Source organism: Centroberyx affinis, unplaced genomic scaffold, assembly GCF_046629955.1.
Source record: "Centroberyx affinis isolate AG114_WGS23_722 - 3 ecotype Tasmania unplaced genomic scaffold, CSIRO-AGI_Caff_v1 ptg000402l_1, whole genome shotgun sequence".
NCBI classification, from domain to species: Eukaryota; Metazoa; Chordata; class Actinopteri; order Beryciformes; family Berycidae; genus Centroberyx; species Centroberyx affinis.
The window spans coordinates 1-18,256 of record NW_027279070.1 but is presented as its reverse complement, the minus strand read 5'-3'; the positions used below and the strand labels follow the sequence as shown (position 1 = coordinate 18,256).

Below are 18,256 nucleotides of genomic sequence, written 5' to 3'. Positions count from 1 at the left end.
AACGAGTTTTTTCTCTCCTATTACACTGGTTTCCTTAAAGCAATATGAGCCAGTCTGCAGTGCTTTATAACGATTTTGAATCACATAATTCTTGTAGTAGCTTTGCTTCTGTATTTCATATACAGGCCTAATAATACATGGAAATATAGGCTACATCACACAAATAGCTGCCTTGCAAAGTGAACATAATTGTACAGTTTTTAATTATTATTGTATGAGATCGTGTGTATGAACTGTTTGAGTTTGTTAATCAGAGCAATAAAATTACTTTTTGTTTTTTTTAACTTGCACTTGTGAATATGAAATACATCCATTAATAAAACTGAGTTAATAAAGAAGTCGTGTTTATCTACTTCTTCCCTGTTCAGTAAACACAAACATCACATTTTCCTACAAAAGTGAAGTTAGAGTGGATATTATCGGTTACAAATCCTCCAGCAGCTCGTGCCTACTGGACCTCCTTAAAGGTGGGCGTGTTTACACAGACGCGTCTGCGGTGCGGTGTTTTAGCATTCGGGCTGTCGCGGATGAGCGGGGCTTACCGCCAAGAAGTATGTACGCAATATCATCCTACATGACTTTTCCCCCGATGTCTGGGTGACTTTCATTTAATTACCTCGTTTATGAGTGGAGCAGATTTTCCGATTGTCAGTGCTATTCTATCGCCAGAGGTGAGCGCTCCACCCACCAGAACTACCGTACCATCAACATCTATGAGCTTGCAGTGACATTACAGAGTGTATTAACTTGAGATGGTGATGAAAACGGAAAGATCTAGCCTAATTTAGCCTACAGTAAATATTCTGACCTGATATGGCTATTTTCTGCTCTCACACTAAATGATGGATCGTTATACACTAATGGGACGCAAGCAGTAGCTGAGCGTCATATTTCCAAATGCAAAAGACGCCAAACGCCATTGAACTACCTGTCCGGTTAATGTTGCCTTGCTTGTCGGCGATCCTACATGTATGCTAGAATATGACTTAAGATTTTATCTTACTCATTGGGCTCCATAGTTCAATTCGGCATATATCCGACATATAAAGCAGCAACTGCTTCAATGAAATCTCAACTTTTCGAGCTGGTTCACTTGTCCTGTTTCACCAAAACGCACCTGGAGGGCGATAGCGAGCAGTAGGAACTAACTGTAAAAGTTGAGATTCATTTTATGAGCTCTTGGGGATCACTTGTATGCCGAGTTCACCGGCGCCTCCAAACAAGTCTGTAAGGGTCTTAAAGCTTAAATCATGGTATGCAATGTATGTACTTTGCCGATAAGCGATTCCACATTCAAGATTCCAGATTTGTTTAAGCATTTACAGTTCTCAGGAAGAAAGGCAACGTAATGGGGCTAGCAGGGTGCTAACTTTTTGCTAAGAAACTTCGAGATGATTATCTACTTAAAAACACTGATGCTGGCTGCCTACTATACTTTGATAGCTCGTCTATTTATATACCATTAAAGCAATGCAGGTCCCATGCACAAAGTAGCTGTATTATAGTGTAGCGGTAGTAGTAGCAAAAAATAATAAGCTAGCCAGCTAACGCTGACTTTAAAGTTGAACGGAAGTGACGTCGACACGCTTTTGTTTCGTCCCGTAGTGGGCGTGGCCAAAACCCTCCTGTCTCCCTGCCTGTTCGTGGCGAAGTGGAATGTAAACAGCTAGCATGCTCGTCTGTCAGCCGCTGTCAGCGAAAACTACAAACGTGGACCAGTTGGTAAGTATCCGCCTGAATCGACTTTATTTCTGTCTGAACGAACAGATGACCGCCTTCTCTCGGGAAGCGGCTCGCGCAGTGAAGTTGTTTCCTTTGTGGAACAGTTGCTAACTTGGCTAGCTTATCTGGAAGGCTAGGTTTGCTAGCTCAGGAGTTGTTGTGTTAGGAAACGGCTTGCTCAAGGCTGCCATCAACAGCTTGCATTTGCAGCGTTGCTATCAGTTTTCAGATGAGGTGAGTCAACACGAGGATTGTTGATTTGAGGAATTGCTGGCGAGCTAATGCTGTTGCCTCATAAGTTCTGACTGTTGCAATATTAACTTTGCGCTGTGATAAATCTTTAATCAGGCGAGAATGACAGTAAGTTTAGCTGTGACGCTAGCTTCTTTTCTGCCTTCCTCTGTTTTGTTATCTGACAGTTTAGCGAAACGATTACTCAAGCTAAATTGGTTCGGCGGGCTGGTTGATCTTGCTTTCTCTGTTGTTTTTCTAACATTAGCTTTCCTAATCCCCTTTCCTAATCCCCTTTCCTCTGTCTTCTTAGCAATAGATGAATTGATATTGTGATTTGTGATGATCATTTACTTTTTTCCCACTGAAAGAACAATCTTTGGTAATTGCTTCTTCCTTGTGTTTGTCTCCCTTCAGGTCTGATATAAAGTGTATCGACTTTTCAGACGAAGCTCGGACAGACAGGGAGCTCGATCCGGAGAGTCTTCCTTCCCTGTCGCTCAGCTGACGGACAGCGGGGGAAATGCTTGACAGACTGCAGCTCTGTTGTCACGCTGCCCTGTTGAAAAGAGCTTCACCCCTCAAACAAACATCTCTCTCTGTTTCCCTACAGCCGGCTCCCTGGCATCAGCAGAGAAAGCACAGCTTGTGCTGTAGGCCGACTTGCAAATAGGCCTGGATTCACCCTGAGCAGCAGAGGAGGCCTCCTGCGCTCCTCCGTGCTGTTGTTGTCGCCCGAGGCGATTCAACCGAACCGACTGGACTAGGAAGCTCAGAAATCTGTAGACTTGGAGCTAGGAACATCTCCAAAGTTTTGGGGTTGTCTTTATTGTGATACCTTGTGTCTTGAATATATATTTTTCTTGTTGTTTAGGGAAGTAACTTGTAGGGTTTTGTACAGTTTAGTGTGTACGCCGTGTGCAATGTCAGGGAGATAGTAGCGTTTGTTATCTGAAACCCCCAAACCGGCATCAGAGGGCAGGCAGCTGATAGATTAGTGGTTCTTCTAACAGAAACACAGAGATCAGCAGCGTTCCCAGGCGGCCATGTTGAGGCTGCGGCTCGTTTAGGAAAGCGAGGACCTCTGTCACTCAGGAATGCCCGGAGGGAGCAGAGTGCCGGCCGGGGAGAGCGCCACTCCTCTCCTTATTTAGCTTTAGAGGAAAACTGCCAGTTTTTTACCGCCGGGTCTTCGTCCTGAATCAGCGTTTCACTTTGGTTCATTGTGTCAAATTTTGAGAACGTGGCCTGGATCCAGACAAGGTGTTTTTGTAAACGAATATCAAAATTTCATAAGAAGGGCTAAGTTTGTTAGATTTTTTTGTATATTTGTTTTTTTTTTACACTTGTACAGTATATATTGAGTATATCGGGCTCTTCTTGCCGACAGACTGTAGTCTGGTCTGTGTAGTGTTCCTTGAAGCCCGGCCTTCTGTCATTCCCACATATTGATTGAAGCGCTTAAGTGGACAGCATTGATCGGCGAGCCATGGCTGAGTCCAGCGCCGAGACGCTGGGAGGAGATCTGCTGATCGCGGGCAAAGACGATCTGTCTTCCCTGGCAGAAAACATCTCCAAAGACCTCGCCGTACCCGCTCCTGTAACCGTGGCAACAGAGGGGCACGGCCACACATCGGGGTCGGATGTCACCGCTGAGGTCCCCGGCACCGCCGAGACCCACAGTCCTTTGCCTGCCAAAGTCCTGACGCAGGAGATGACGCTCACGCCGGAACCGTCATCCCTGTCGTCTGAAGACGGAGCGGTAACGGCCACCACAGAAGAAGAGTCTCTGTCTGTTCTGCTCGGCCACATCAAGGCAGAAGGAGCCATGGAAGGAGGAGCGGAGCAAGGTGAGCCTGGGGAAGAAGGAGGTTCAGTGTAGCTCGGAGGGTAGAGCAGTGTCTGAAATGAACTTGTTGCTTCACCTGCCAAGGGCTGGTAAACAAGAGTAATTTTATGTTTTGCGTTGATTTGATTGGCTGAGGGTCAGAGAGCGTGTACAGTGGCCGCAGGGACAGAATTTAAGAAATGGCAAAACACCAAAGACTGAATATAACCGAGGCTTTCAAATGTTATCGTGTCTAAAAGTTACCAGTCAGTGTGGCGGCGACGCTGACTGATGTATCCATCAAAGACTCAGTTTACCGGCATTCGGAGCTTGGAGGGAGTCTTTCAGAGTATTACACTTTCCCAAAAATGTGAAAAACATTTCTGCTTCCAGGTCTGGATCTGGACCTGGAGGAGAGTTCATCTGTCGCCACGGCGGGCGGCTCCGACGACCAGCGCCAGTCCACCGACTCGGCCTCCTTCTCCATCCCCAGCCTGGAGCTGTCGGACGGGAACACGGCGACGGGGAACTTCCTGGATGTGGACGAGGCGCTGTCCTCCTCCTACTCCGCCCTGGGAGCCGAGGGCCGCTCCCCCTCCACCGAGGTTCCCAGCCTGAGAGACGAGGAGGCGCCAGGAGCCGCCGCTGCCACTGCAGGTCAGCTCTTCTTTTTGTTGTTGCTGTTTTCCCCCACGGCTCTGAACAGGCAGTCAGTCAGTCAGGGAGACACCTCACTCCTCTGTAGCTGCACACCGTCAGACTACATCACCATCAAACTACATCAGTACATCACTATCAGACTACATCACCATCAAACTGCTACTACATCACTATCAAACTACATCACTATCAAACTACATCACTATCAAACTACTACTACATCACTATTAAACTACATCACTGTCAGACTACATCACTATCAAACTACATCACTATCAAAGCTACATCACTATCAAACTACATCACTATCAAACTACATCACTGTCAGACTACATCACTATCAAAGCTACATCGCTATCAAACTACATCACTATCAAAACTACATCACTATCAAACTACATCACTGTCAGACTACATCACTATCAAACTACATCACTATCAAAACTACATCACTATCAAACTACATCACTGTCAAACTACATCACTGTCAAACTACATCACTATCAAACTACATCACTGTCAAACTACATCACTGTCAAACTACATCACTGTCAAACTACATCACTGTCAAACTATGTCACTAACAACTACATCACTATCAAACTACATCACTGTCAAACTACGTCACTGTCAAACTACGTCACTATCAAACTACATCACTGTCAGACTACATCACTATCAAACTACATCACTATCAAAACTACATCACTATCAAACTACATCACTGTCAAACTACATCACTGTCAAACTACATCACTATCAAACTACATCACTGTCAAACTACATCACTGTCAAACTACATCACTGTCAAACTACATCACTGTCAAACTATGTCACTAACAGCTACATCACTATCAAACTACGTCACTGTCAAACTACATCACTGTCAAACTATGTCACTAACAGCTACATCACTATCAAACTACGTCACTATCAAACTACGTCACTAACAAAACTACACTATCAAACTACATCACTGTCAAACTATTACTACATCACTATCAAACTACATCACTATCAAACTACATCACTATCAAACTACGTCACTATCAAAACTACATCATTATCAAACTACATCACTGTCAAACTACATCACTGTCAAACTACATCACTATCAAACTACATCACTAACAAAACTACATCACTATCAAACTACATCACTGTCAAACTACATCACTATCAAACTACATCACTATCAAACTACTACTACATCACTATCAAACTACATCACTGTCAAACTACATCACTATCAAACTACATCACTATCAAACTACTACTACATCACTATCAAACTACATCACTATCAAACTACTACTACATCACTATCAAACTACATCACTATCAAACTACATCACTGTCAAACTACATCACTATCAAACTACATCACTATCAAACTACTACTACATCACTATCAAACTACATCACTGTCAAACTACATCACTATCAAACTACATCACTGTCAAACTACATCACTATCAAACTACATCACTATCAAACTACTACTACATCACTATCAAACTACATCACTATCAAAACTACATCGCTATCAAACTACGTCACTATCACACTACATAACCATCAACCTACATCAGTATTGAGCACAGTCTGCATACAGACAGCAGTCTAATACCAGTCTACAGATACGTTCAGTATTGTGTACTGTGTGTGTGTTGAAGCAGCTAATGTACAGCATGTTTCAGCTGGAGAGGGAAGTGCAGTGCGGCACTCCAGGTTATCAGGAGGAAGTTGTCGAACAATAGGAAGTGGGTGAGGGAACAAAATTAGAAAGTTCTCTATTGAAGCTGAGGAACAAAGCACTCGCCGTACTGCAGGAACAGTAATAGACGTAATCATCAGAGGTTTAATCTTGCGGTTATTTATGAACAGTCACACGGTTTTAAACACATGTGGGACCAGGCTGGAAGAAATCTGGGTGAACTGGGTGTTGTGTAACAGGCCATAATCCACAATGACGTGTTTCTTTATGTTTTTAAGGATTTAGCTGATTCATTTATCCAGAAAGACGGTGAATGAGCAGGCAGGGTCTCAGTGTTTAGTTTTAGTTTAGTTTATTTTCACAGTGATAAAGCATAGACGTGAGATGATAAAATAAGATTAGAAAAAACATGCAGGAAGGAGAGACGAAAACAAGGCAACAAACATGTCGTCCCCCATGAATGATGAACTCCCCATCTGGGCCAATCAAGACTTGTTTTGTTTGTTTTTGTCTATGTCAGCACACAGTAATATCACATGTTAAAAGTGTAATCATCTGTTAAAATGAAATTAATACTGTGCAGTAATAACGTAAAGTACATTCAATTTATATGTCTGTCTGTATTCTATGTCTATACATTCTATGTGCATCTCTGGATAAAGTGCACGCCCCATAGCATCACATCTAACTGCAAAGTAGTTGAGATGCATCATTTCATCGTTTTGTCAAAATCGGATCAGTGTTGTAAAACAGTAAACAAACGTTGTAGGGTCCCAATAGGCCAATCAGTGCAGTAATGCCAGAACGGAGCAGTGACACGCATCAATCCCCAAAGTTTTGTCAAAATCTGATCAGTAGCCTCTGAGATATTGACAAACGGACGGATGGATGGACTGATCCATAGTCCCTCCCCTGATTTGATCATGGGGGACAGTTACTAATTTGTGCAGGTGAGATGGAAAAAAAAAAAACACCACCTAAAAACAAAGCAACACGTCAACAGGATACATGGCTGTTTGGGGATGGAACGTGTGTCCTTTTGGTTACGCCCCACACCCAGTTCAACCTGCTCAGCTGCAGCTCTGTGTGACTGTAGTTGACTTCCTGTCCACAGGGGGCGCCGCTGCCGCTGCTGCTGCTGCTGCTGCTGCTGCTGGTGGTGCTGCGGACGCCGAGCCCTCCATGCCGGCCTACTACCTGGTGAAGTGGATCACCTGGAAGGAGAAGAAGACGCCCATCGTCACCCAGAGCGAGAACGGACCCTGCCCCCTGCTGGCCATCATGAACACACTCTTCCTGCGCTGGAAGGTAAAGACGCCTCAGTGTTGGCGTCAACATCAGGAGACGCTTCAGTCTCTTCTAAACTGGTGGTTCTCAACCTGAGGGTCGGGCCCCTCCAGGTGGTCGCGAGATAATTTGGGTGGGGGTCACAATTAGGGTTGGGGTCTGAAAGCATTTTATAGAATCTGAATCCAGTATCAAATCTGCTTATTGAATCCCTTATTAAATCTATTTAGGTAATTTGTTTAGGGGGGGAAGACAATTTCTTAGTTAAAAAATGGATCTTGTTTTTATTGCACTCACTACTGTAACAAAAAAGCTTTAAACAATGTTAAGTAAGTGGAAATAATATGAATTCTACTTAATCATTTAGCCAACGTCAACTAAATGAATGGCTGCCTTAGCTGTGCAGCACCGTGTTGAACTGACTGAAGATGAACTGGTTGCAGCGGCAGGTGGAGGCGGCACAAGGTGTGAAAAATGCTGCACTCTGCAACTCCTCTGATTCTCTTTTACTTTGCTCTGATGCAGAATAGATAAATGTTTAAGCACCGGCCTGGAGTCGCAAGGACGGTGCTGTAAATGTTGCATCTCACAGTTTGTTGGTTGATTGTAGTGAAGTGCAGCCACACTTTGGCACATCTGATCTGCCACGTTCAGTCAGACCAGTAAACAAACTGGGAGTGTGAACATGTATTACCAGTGTATCCGCGGGTCATTAAAAAGTATGAAAACGCATTAAATCAATTTAGCGAAAATTCAGGCCTTAAATGGCATTAAAAGTCTGAAATGAGATTCCCAGAGGTCTTAAATATTTTCTTTATCATTTTAGCAATAATCAGTAATATTTTACTGGCTTGCTGCACAAAAATCTTTTTCATCGCTTCAATGGCCTTCCCACTGGTAAAACACTAAAGTGATGGACTTCTTCTCACTCATCAAGACTGCTTGGTTTTGCTTTCACATGCTGCTTTTCTGTAACCTTAATGGTGTGACCAGTTGCGGCTCGGGGTGGCATTAAAGGATCAGGCCGGTGTTTTTTAATGCATTGCTTACCGTCAACAAATCCTATGAAAATAACCAAATCAGCAATGATTTTGTTTTGCTTTGTTTTGTTGGTAAGCAATGCATTAAAAAACCCCAGCCTTATCCTTTAAAATTTCTTAAAAGTGGTATTAAAAAGGTCTTAAAAAGCAATTCAATTTGCTGATACCTGCAGATGCCCTGATTACATCATCAGTTGCAAACAGCAGTTCTAGAAGAGAAGAGAGAGGAGAAAAAAAATTGATAAAAGATTTGATAAGAGATTCATGAGACTCGGAGCTTAATGAATCGGGTGGAAATTTGGAAAAGACCCGACCCTCATCACAATATGAGTTATACGATAGGAAAAACACATATTCCTACTATACCAATTTATTCTCATGTCTATTTTTTCCGCTCGTTCACCCCGGCTCTGCTGGCTTCAGGAACCTGTCTGTCTGTCTGGCTGTCAGACAGCAGAGCCTCTTATCCAGTGTTTACTGTCCACAGCAGAACGACCGAACAGTCCTCCACAAGACGAGTTCGCTCTCAGAGAAGAGCACCTGCTACCCAAAACAGATCAGCTGCTGATACTAAACATCCACAGCGCCCCACGTTTCACCTTTTTAGATACTTTGGATCATGTTGGGTGTCTCCATTGGAAACAGAAAATGACTTTGTTGTCCACAGGCCACAGTGGCTGATAAATCCTATTATTCACCAGCCACTTTCACCATTTTACCAATAAACTAGACTTTTAGAATAGAAAAAAACCTCCAAGTGACAGCTGCTGAAGCGGCTGGTAGAGCGGACAAACTCGACAGCTACGACCAGGATTGATCGGCGTTTGGCCGGTGTTTGTTTCTCAGACCGGTTGGAAATATTTCCAAGGCTGAAATTTTCCTCGTGAAAACGTCCAAAACAGGAGCAGCTGCTCTGCTGGAGGCTCGGCGGTGAGTCAGGTCGTCTGGCTCGGCTCGGCTGCTGAGTCACCATCATGTGTTTTCTCCTGCCGCTCCCAACATGTGGGCGTTAGGACTGTGGTCATGTTGCAAGATTAAACAAAAACTAACTCGGTGTGAATGTTTTGAGAGATTTTCCCTGATATGTCGCTTCTGACCCGATCATCCTCGTGTCTTCTGACGTCTTCACGGTCAGAAATGATGTTCAAGTGTGAAACGCAGGTGGAGTGAATCTTTGGTGGATAAATCAGTAAAGGTCACTAACTAGGACAAATGTCATTTTACAGCCTTAGAATACTCGTTATCAGTAATAGTAAGTAAAATTTTATTTATATAGCACATTTCCTACACAGGGAAACTCGATGTGCTTCGCATAAAAGCAAAATGTAAACAAGGGAAATGGTACAAATCGTACAAATACATATATAAACATTAGATGGGACAATATATCAAAATTCAATATATCACGATACAAAAATGGTGATATCAGCTCCATGTTATTCTGCTGTAGTAATCACTAATGAGACTCTTGACCATCACAGTTTCACAAGCTCTCCATCCAAATTATATTATTGTCACTTTGTAATGACATTTTTAAATTGTTGTTTACATTCTAGCAGCCAATGGCATCGCTGGAAAGATTTGAGTCTCAGAAATAAACAGAATTCTGCATTTAAACATTTAAACGAAAATAGTCTGATGTCACATATCATAACATTTGCAATGTTTGTCCCTAGATGGGCTTTTGTAAACACACTGTTAAAAACAGATATACAACAGAGATAGAATACACACACAAAAGAACATTGTCAAAATAAGACAGATAGTACAAAAAAGAACATAGCCTGGTATAAGAAAAGAAAATAAGGAAATAAAGAAAGAAAGGGAGAGACAAAGTCACTCATGACTATATGACTGGTTGCTCCTCAGAAACTGTTTTAGTCTGTATTTAAAATTATTCCAATTATGATCGTATTTGAGATGTGTGGGTAATGAATTCCATATTTGAACCCATTTTTCCATATTTTATTTATTAGGCTAAATCGTATCCTGGTTGTATTGAATCCTGAACCCCATACCGAGTATCGTGAGATGATCGTCCCGCTCCTAATATACATATATACATTCACACATTGGGGGGGGGGAAAGCACATAGAAAAACTACTCATAGGTTTGAGAAAACCGCCTTTTAGAAATGTGTATGATGTGGCACATCTCAGGTCATCTGTATAGACCGACTCCTTCAAAATATTAAACCTACTCATTGTTTCTTATCTAGGCATTGCAACCGAAACCTCAATCTGCTCGTCTCTGTATTGAATGTTTGGAAGTGTGAAAACTGGGTAAAAATTAATGAATTTCGGACACTGGATCTGAGTCGGGTTTCTGTGTGAATGTTGCATCTCATCCTGAGGTTTGGTAAAAATCTTTATTGTGTTCTAACTGTAACTGAACAGAACTGTCTGTCCTCAGGCCAAGCTGCCAGCTCAGACTGAAGTCATCACTACTGAAGACCTGATGGCTCATCTGGGTGAGAAAACACTCCTCCTCTCTCTCTCACACACACACACACACACACACACACACACACACACACACACACACTCACACTTCAGCCAGAGCCTTAGACATGCAGTTTGGTCAGTGTAGTTTTCATTGGCAGCCAGGATGATGATTCAATATTCTGGTTTCTGGTCTTTCAGTGAATCATGTGGTGATGATATTGATTATTGATGAATTCTGCTGTCTGAACTGATGACAACAAGCGCATTTTATTTAAAAACTCTTTTAAAACAAAATGAGGTATGAAACATTTTAAGGAATATTATTTGAAAATGTCAGTTGTGTTTGACATCACACCCTAACATTACCATTCAATTACCATTCAATTCAATGGGATTTGATTATTTAACAGGTGATTTTGCAGATGTGAGTCATACGGTGATATATAAAATCCTTATGATTATCATGATGTTGATTTCAACCACATCACAACAAAAGTCAGTGTGTCACCTGAGTGATTCTGAACTCATCTTGACAGCTCAGTGTCACCGAAAATATGGATTCTGTTATTCTGTTCACTGCTTCGATGTTTAAATCTAATTTGCAGCATTTTCTTGTTTAGAAAGACAGAGGTTAATGGAGAAAACATTATTTCTGTTGTGATCCCATTCAAGAGATAATGGTATTTTTCAAAGTTGTAAACAGATCAGTGAGGATGCTTCTAGTTTTCCTCACCATCGTGACATTACAGAAAAAAAAAAAAAACTGGTTAATTCTAGAGAAAGACGACCAACATGGTTCCTGAATCAAGGACATTCAGACAGTGAAACTTATTATCAACAGTCAACTTGTTTAATCTGCTGGAGGAAAAAACAAGAGAGGAGAAATGAAAAACTTACCAGCCACTGTTAAAATTTTCGTACAAACTTACCAGCCACTTAAAAAAAAAATGGTGTTAATTTCCTCTCCTGCTGATCTTTGTTCCTACAGAGAGGTTTAGTTGTGCAGGAAGACAGAGGGAGTTAAAGACACAATCCTGTTTATTGTCACAAGATCAGAAAACACAGAAAACACATTTCCAGTTTAAATGATCAGTCTGCTCTGTGATACCGATGTGTGTTGATTTCTTCTGTAGGAGAGTGTGTGTTGTCCGTCACACCCAGAGAGAAGGCAGATGGAATGGAGCTCAACTTCCAACAGGTACTCACACACACACACACACACACACACGGAGGGAATATCATTTCAACTTCCAACAAGTAAACACACATCATCACACCACTCACATGATCCATAAACACACAGAGCCAGGCTGCTCTCCTGTGTTTACATCGCTGTAATCCTCCTCAGGTATGCGTGTGTGTGTGTGTTTGTGTGTGTGTGTGTGTGTGCGTGTGTGTGTGTGTGTGTGTTTTGACTGCCCGGATGACATCAGCACCACCTCAACACTCTGAACCACAGAACACGACGCCCTCCCTGGTGTTGCTGCTGCAGTGTCACAGCAGCAGAGTAAGCTAGCTGCAGTGCGGTGACCTTTGACCCAGAAGATTAGCGGAGACCTGCTGATCCCTTCGGCCTCCACAGCAACACATGACATCATCCCTGCTGATACCGCAGCACAAACTGTGACCTCATCAGGGATAATATCGACCGTCAGGTGTCATGTCACCTGCTGTTACTGAAAGTGGAGTTTAGTCATGAAAGCGTTTCCACAGACAGGAAAGTTCCTCACAGTAAACATGTCGTCCCACACGAACGATGAAGCCCCAGATGGACCAATCAGGAACCCTCTGTACACAGAGGGTCGGACCCGGGGGAAAAGGGGGAGGAGCCCCGGCGTCAGTTTGTGTGTGAACATGTGGAGCCTGTTCTGTTCTGACCCAACCAGCACCGAGAACAGCTGGAGAGCAGCCAGGTCTTTACTAGGGCTGAACCATTTTGAAAAAATATCTAATTGCGATTATTTTGACTGATATTGCAATTGTGATATGATTTGCGATATTAGAGGGAATGATAATTTTTACATCATTATTCTCATTTTCATGGCAAATGTATTTAAATGATTATGGTGTGATTTTTGCGGGGATCTGTACCAAACAAAGATGTTTTCTTCAGTCTGTAGAATATGATGTGTAGGCCAGGACATCTCTGCAGCACCACAATATTTACTTTAAAATGATACTTTGACACATTTCACCTTTAACAAATATTGCGCCTCCTGTGATTTGAAAATTGCAGTCGGCCATATTGCGATTTCGATAAAATTGTCATTAATTGTTCAGCCCTAGTCTTTAATCCTTATTCTTTATTTGGATCCCCGTTAGCTTCCACAATGTGGTCGCTAGTCTTCCTGGGCTCCACACAAAAACAACAATAAAAAGACATTTTGAAATCACACAATATCAACAAGAAAAAGCCATATAAGCCAAATATAAAGATCAGAAAATAAATGAAATGACTACACATAAAACAATAAATAGCAGTAACCTATAATGTAAACGAAAGCAAGATTGTCACAAACACACGGCACCAAAAAAACAAACAAAACAAAACAGTGTGTGTCCTGTGGAAATGAAAAGCCGGAGAATAGCTGGAGCGAATACCATGGTAACCGTGGTAACCACCTCTCGCCAAAGGTTTCAGTAAAACCCAATAAATAAACAAACGTAGCGCCCCCCTTCAGCCAATCAGGGCAATTCTAACGAGACGCAGAATTCCCTTAAATTCTGTCAAAATCCATTCAGCAGTAAAACAAAATTAACTAAAAACAAAACATTTTCTCTGTATTTTTTCAACCTAACTTTAAAATCCAAATCTGACCTGCTGCTTCGTAACTGAACTAGCTGGTAGTTTACAGAGGCTTTTTATTATCTTTTGTCATTTATTTTTATTGTGTATTTCACATTAAAAATAACTAATTTGTTATTGATCAGAATGAAACTGTTTATTCAGGCTGCAGTAATCCTGGAGAAATTTAAACCAGAGTTGGATAGAAAAGACCCGTCTGACCCGTCTCTCTGACTTCTCTCTCTCTCTCTGACTTCTCTCTCTCTCTCTGACTTCTCTCTCTCTCTCTGACCCATCTCTCTCTCTCTCTCTCTCTCTCTCTCTCTCTCTCTGACCTGTCTCTCTCTGACCAGTCTCTCTCTCTCTCTGACCCATCTCTCTCTCTCTCTCACACTCTCTCTCTCTCTCTCTCTCTCTCTCTCTCTCTCTCTCTCTCTCTCTCTCTCTCTCTCTCTGACCTGTCTCTCTCTGACCTGTCTCTCTCTCTCTCTGACCCATCTCTCTCTCTCTCTCTCTCTCTCTCTCTCTCTCTCTATATATATATATATATATATATATATATATATATGTATATATATACATGTATTTCACATTAAAAATAACTATTTTGTTATTGATCAGAATGAAATAGGGAAAGTTCTCTGCAGCTCGATCCACAGAGGGGGAGAAAAGGGATTCGTAAAAATATTAGTAATTAGTAAAAATATTAGTTAATTTGAAATCGTTAATAATAAAATAAATAAAAATCATTATACAAAAAGTGTTTGCATTTGTGTCCATATTCAACTTGTAAAGCTTCATTCTGATAGGAAGAAAGGATTTTTTTACTTGTGGTACCTTACTAACATACTGTACTGTACATACTGAGTTTTCGTGTGTGTGTGTGTGTGTGTGTGTGTGTGTGTGTGTGTGTGTGTGTGTGTGTGTGTGTGCAGAACATGAGCGATGCCATGGTGGTGCTGCCCAAGCTGTCGACCGGTCTGGACGTCAACGTGCGCTTCACCGGCGTGACGGACTTCGAGTACACCCCCGAGTGCATCGTGTTCGACCTGCTGGACATCCCGCTGTACCACGGCTGGCTGGTCGACCCGCAGGTACCGCCGCGCGTGTGTGTGTGTGTGTGTGTGTGTGTGTGTGTGTGTGTGTGTGGACTTGTACTTCTGTACTTGTGAGGGTCAAAGGCCCTGGTGAGGAGAGAAAGATCACAAAAAATCCTCCAAAGTGAGGACATTTCTCCGGTTCTCATTTTTTAGATTAGGGTTCAGATTAAAATTCAGTTAGAGAGGGAATTTAGTGAATGGAAAGTCCTCACAAGTGTAGTAATATAAGCCTGTGTGTGTGTGTGTGTGTGTGTGTTTAAGGTAGGGCTGGGTGATAATTCAACATTATCATTTATCGTCTTTCAGTGGAATCATATCGTGATGATATGAAGATATTTTGATATCGTAACACACATTTCTGCTGTCTGAATTGATGATGACAAGCAAATTTTACTTAAAAACTCTGATAAAATGAGGTATGATAGGAATATTATTTGAATATTTCTGTTTTGTTTGACATCACACCTAACATTACCATTCGGTTCAATGAGATGAACATTAATTTGATTATTTAACATGATTTTGCATACAGGAACCATATCGTGATGTATATTGATATCAAGAAAAATCCTTATGATTATCATGATATTGATTTCAACCATATCGCCCAGCCCTAGTTTATGGTGAGCTGGCCTTCTTGCTGTGTGTTTGTCACTAAATGCCTGACACTAAACTTTGTCGGTTTTTCTGTTTGTGGAAATTGTTGCATAAGCGAAATTCTCCCTGAAGTGATAAAATAGAAATGACAGAGAGTAAAGTTGACCACAGTGTCACAGCAGTCTGCTGTTCTGCTGCCTCAGCCGGGCTGTGTGCTGATGAAATGAAGAAGCAGGTGGAGACACTTCACACTCCGACATGCAGCCGGTCTCCAGAACGGCCGGTGAATGGAAAAAGAAAACACCTGCCAAGAATAATTTCTACTATAGAAAAAAATTAATATAAATGTTTCAGTGAAATATGTTTCCACCCCACCTGACTCATTTTCATGATATTTGGTGAACAGATTCAGATTCATTTAAAACTTAATTTAAAACTCACTCACTTTAAAATGGATCATGGTAATTCATCATGAAGCGACTCCACATGGGATGAAGTTTATTCTACTTCAGTTAGAAGACTGGACTCTGCACTCTACCTGCTTCAGTAACGCTTTATTTTCCGGGTTCTGCAATTTCCTAATGATTTCCTAGACAGGAACTGTTCATTTCTTTGGAAGTTTGCTGTAAAGAACCATGAAGTGATGTTCTCATTACAGGGAAAATGGAGAAAGAGTTCAGTGGCAGCTGGTCAGTTCATCCAATTTCTTCTGTTGTTTCCAAGACAGAACCATGAAGTGATGCAGTAGTGATATAGAAAATTAGAAATGAAATAACTATATGATATAATTATATGAATAATGATTTCTGATAATTGGCCTCTGCCTATTATTTTTCCAGTAAACAGTTTATAGTTTTGCAGTTGAAACTCTTGTAGAAATGTTCAGTATCTGATCGACTCTCCAGCTGCTTTCTACTGAGCTGCTGCTTCACTTCCTGCTGCTTTCAGGAAACTTCCAGAGAAATGAATATTTCCTTTCTGGGAAATTATCAGGAAATTATGGACCTGGAAAATAAAGTGTTACCGCTGTTTCCAGCTGTTTCCAGCTGTTTCCAGCACTACTTGGTCTATACAGTAGTCACTGTGTGTTAATTCAAAACTTGTTCACTCACTTATACGACGAATCAAGATTTAAAATTCATCATGAAGGGAAACAGAATCCAAACCACAGAAGCAGTTAGAAGGATTTTTGGTTTCTGTGTGTTTTGTTTGACAGACTTCACATGAAACTCTGTCAACATCACAGACGCTCCTGAAAACTGTATATTCAGCTTTGGAAAGAGGCAGTATAACATATTCTTTACTGCTTTGTAATAATAATAGTAGTAATAATAATAATAATAATAATAATAATAATAATAATAATAATAATAATAGTTATAACTTTGTTTCTATAGTAGTTATTAAAAACAGAGTTACGAAGTTCTTTCCAAAGGCATCACATTAACAACAAGAAAAACAACACAACAAGAAAAACAACACAAAGTAAGAAGGGAATTAAAACAACATGAGACACACAAACGTAAAAACAAAAGAACATAAAAGCAATGAATCAGGTATTTAAAACTCTAGACTAAAAAGTCTAGAAAGTGAGTTTCAAGAAGAGATTTGAAACACCAGTACAGGTTGAGTCAGTATGAAGTACAGAGTGTCCATCGGGAGAAAAATAATTTATGTCGTGGCCACGATCTGCAGTTCAAGCTCTCGTTTTCTCTTTTTCGTGTGCACAAATTGTCAAAACGTGTCCTGGAAACAGTGACATCATGCTCTGGATATAATCCATGCGCTCTTCACAGCTTATAAAGAGTCAGTCACATATTGGTGATCATGTTTAAATGTGGCCTGTCCTGGGTGTGTTGCAGCAACTGATTGTGTTTACATGGCCTGAAGGTTAAGTGGATAAATATGTTGTAATATTTGGGGGATTTGCCTATTCAGTGTAAACAGACAATGGATATTAACATACCAAATCCTTACTAGGCCTATCTGCAATACCTAAAAGGTTCCTTTAAGTTGCTTTGTTTCCTAAACTGCACAGTTTAACGAAATCGAGGGAAGGAATTGTATCTCGTGCGCATGAATGAACTAAAACGTGACGCACGGTACAGTAAATCGTGGACTCTATATCACTTTTTTCTCTCTCAATGGCCGCTCCTGGGCTCTGTAAACAGGCTTTGCTATTCAGAAACAAAATGACACCGGTGTTACTCATCAGTTTCCTCTGTGGCTCGTTCCCTGTCTCTCTGCTGCCACCTGCTGCTCAGCCGGGTTCCTGCTTCACTGAAGTCCACAGCAGACACAAGCAGCTTCACACTCCATACGGTGTTGGCATGGTAGCTGCCAAGAAACTTATCCTTAAAGAATATAAATCTCTTACTTCAGCTGCTTTTCAGAATGAGCTAAATGAAGTGGAAGGAAGATTTTTCCAGAACACCAAACAGATCTGACAGAACCTGCGGGGGAACTCTTAGATATTTAGAAGAGAACAGACTTGTCTAACAGTCTATGATGTTATTTTCTTGGAATGATGGCCTTGTTTGTAGTTCATATTATCTGGCATATTATTATTTCTTTTTCGTATAGTTGATTTATTTGATTTATTGTTGTGTTCCTGCTGTAAAGATTTAAAAAAGATTTAAAATATTGAAAACAAAATTTAAAAGAAATTGAACATTTCTCAACTTTCTCAACTCAGCACTTCTCTGATTCTGTAGAAGCTCTATGATACTGCCCTGAAGTCCTAAGTGTGTGTGTGTGTGTGTGTGTGTGTGTGTGTGTGTGTGTGTGTGTGTGTGTGTGTGTGTGTGTGTGTGTGTGTGTGTGTGCCTCCAGAGTCCAGAGATGG

At 41.3% G+C, this 18,256-nt stretch overlaps 1 protein-coding gene across 1 annotated transcript; it reads left to right on the top strand.

Moving 5' to 3' along the window:
- Positions 1-1,157: 1,157 nt before the first annotated feature.
- On the top strand, positions 1,158-14,808 carry LOC139641835 (ubiquitin carboxyl-terminal hydrolase MINDY-1-like; the record flags this gene model as incomplete). Its single annotated transcript, XM_071516453.1, has 8 exons — positions 1,158-1,227; positions 1,606-1,722; positions 2,371-3,803; positions 4,175-4,438; positions 7,273-7,466; positions 10,898-10,955; positions 12,063-12,127; positions 14,650-14,808. Coding segments are annotated over exons 3-8 (1,101 nt in total), but the record flags the coding sequence as incomplete, so codon positions are not given.
- Positions 14,809-18,256: the final 3,448 nt, after the last annotated feature.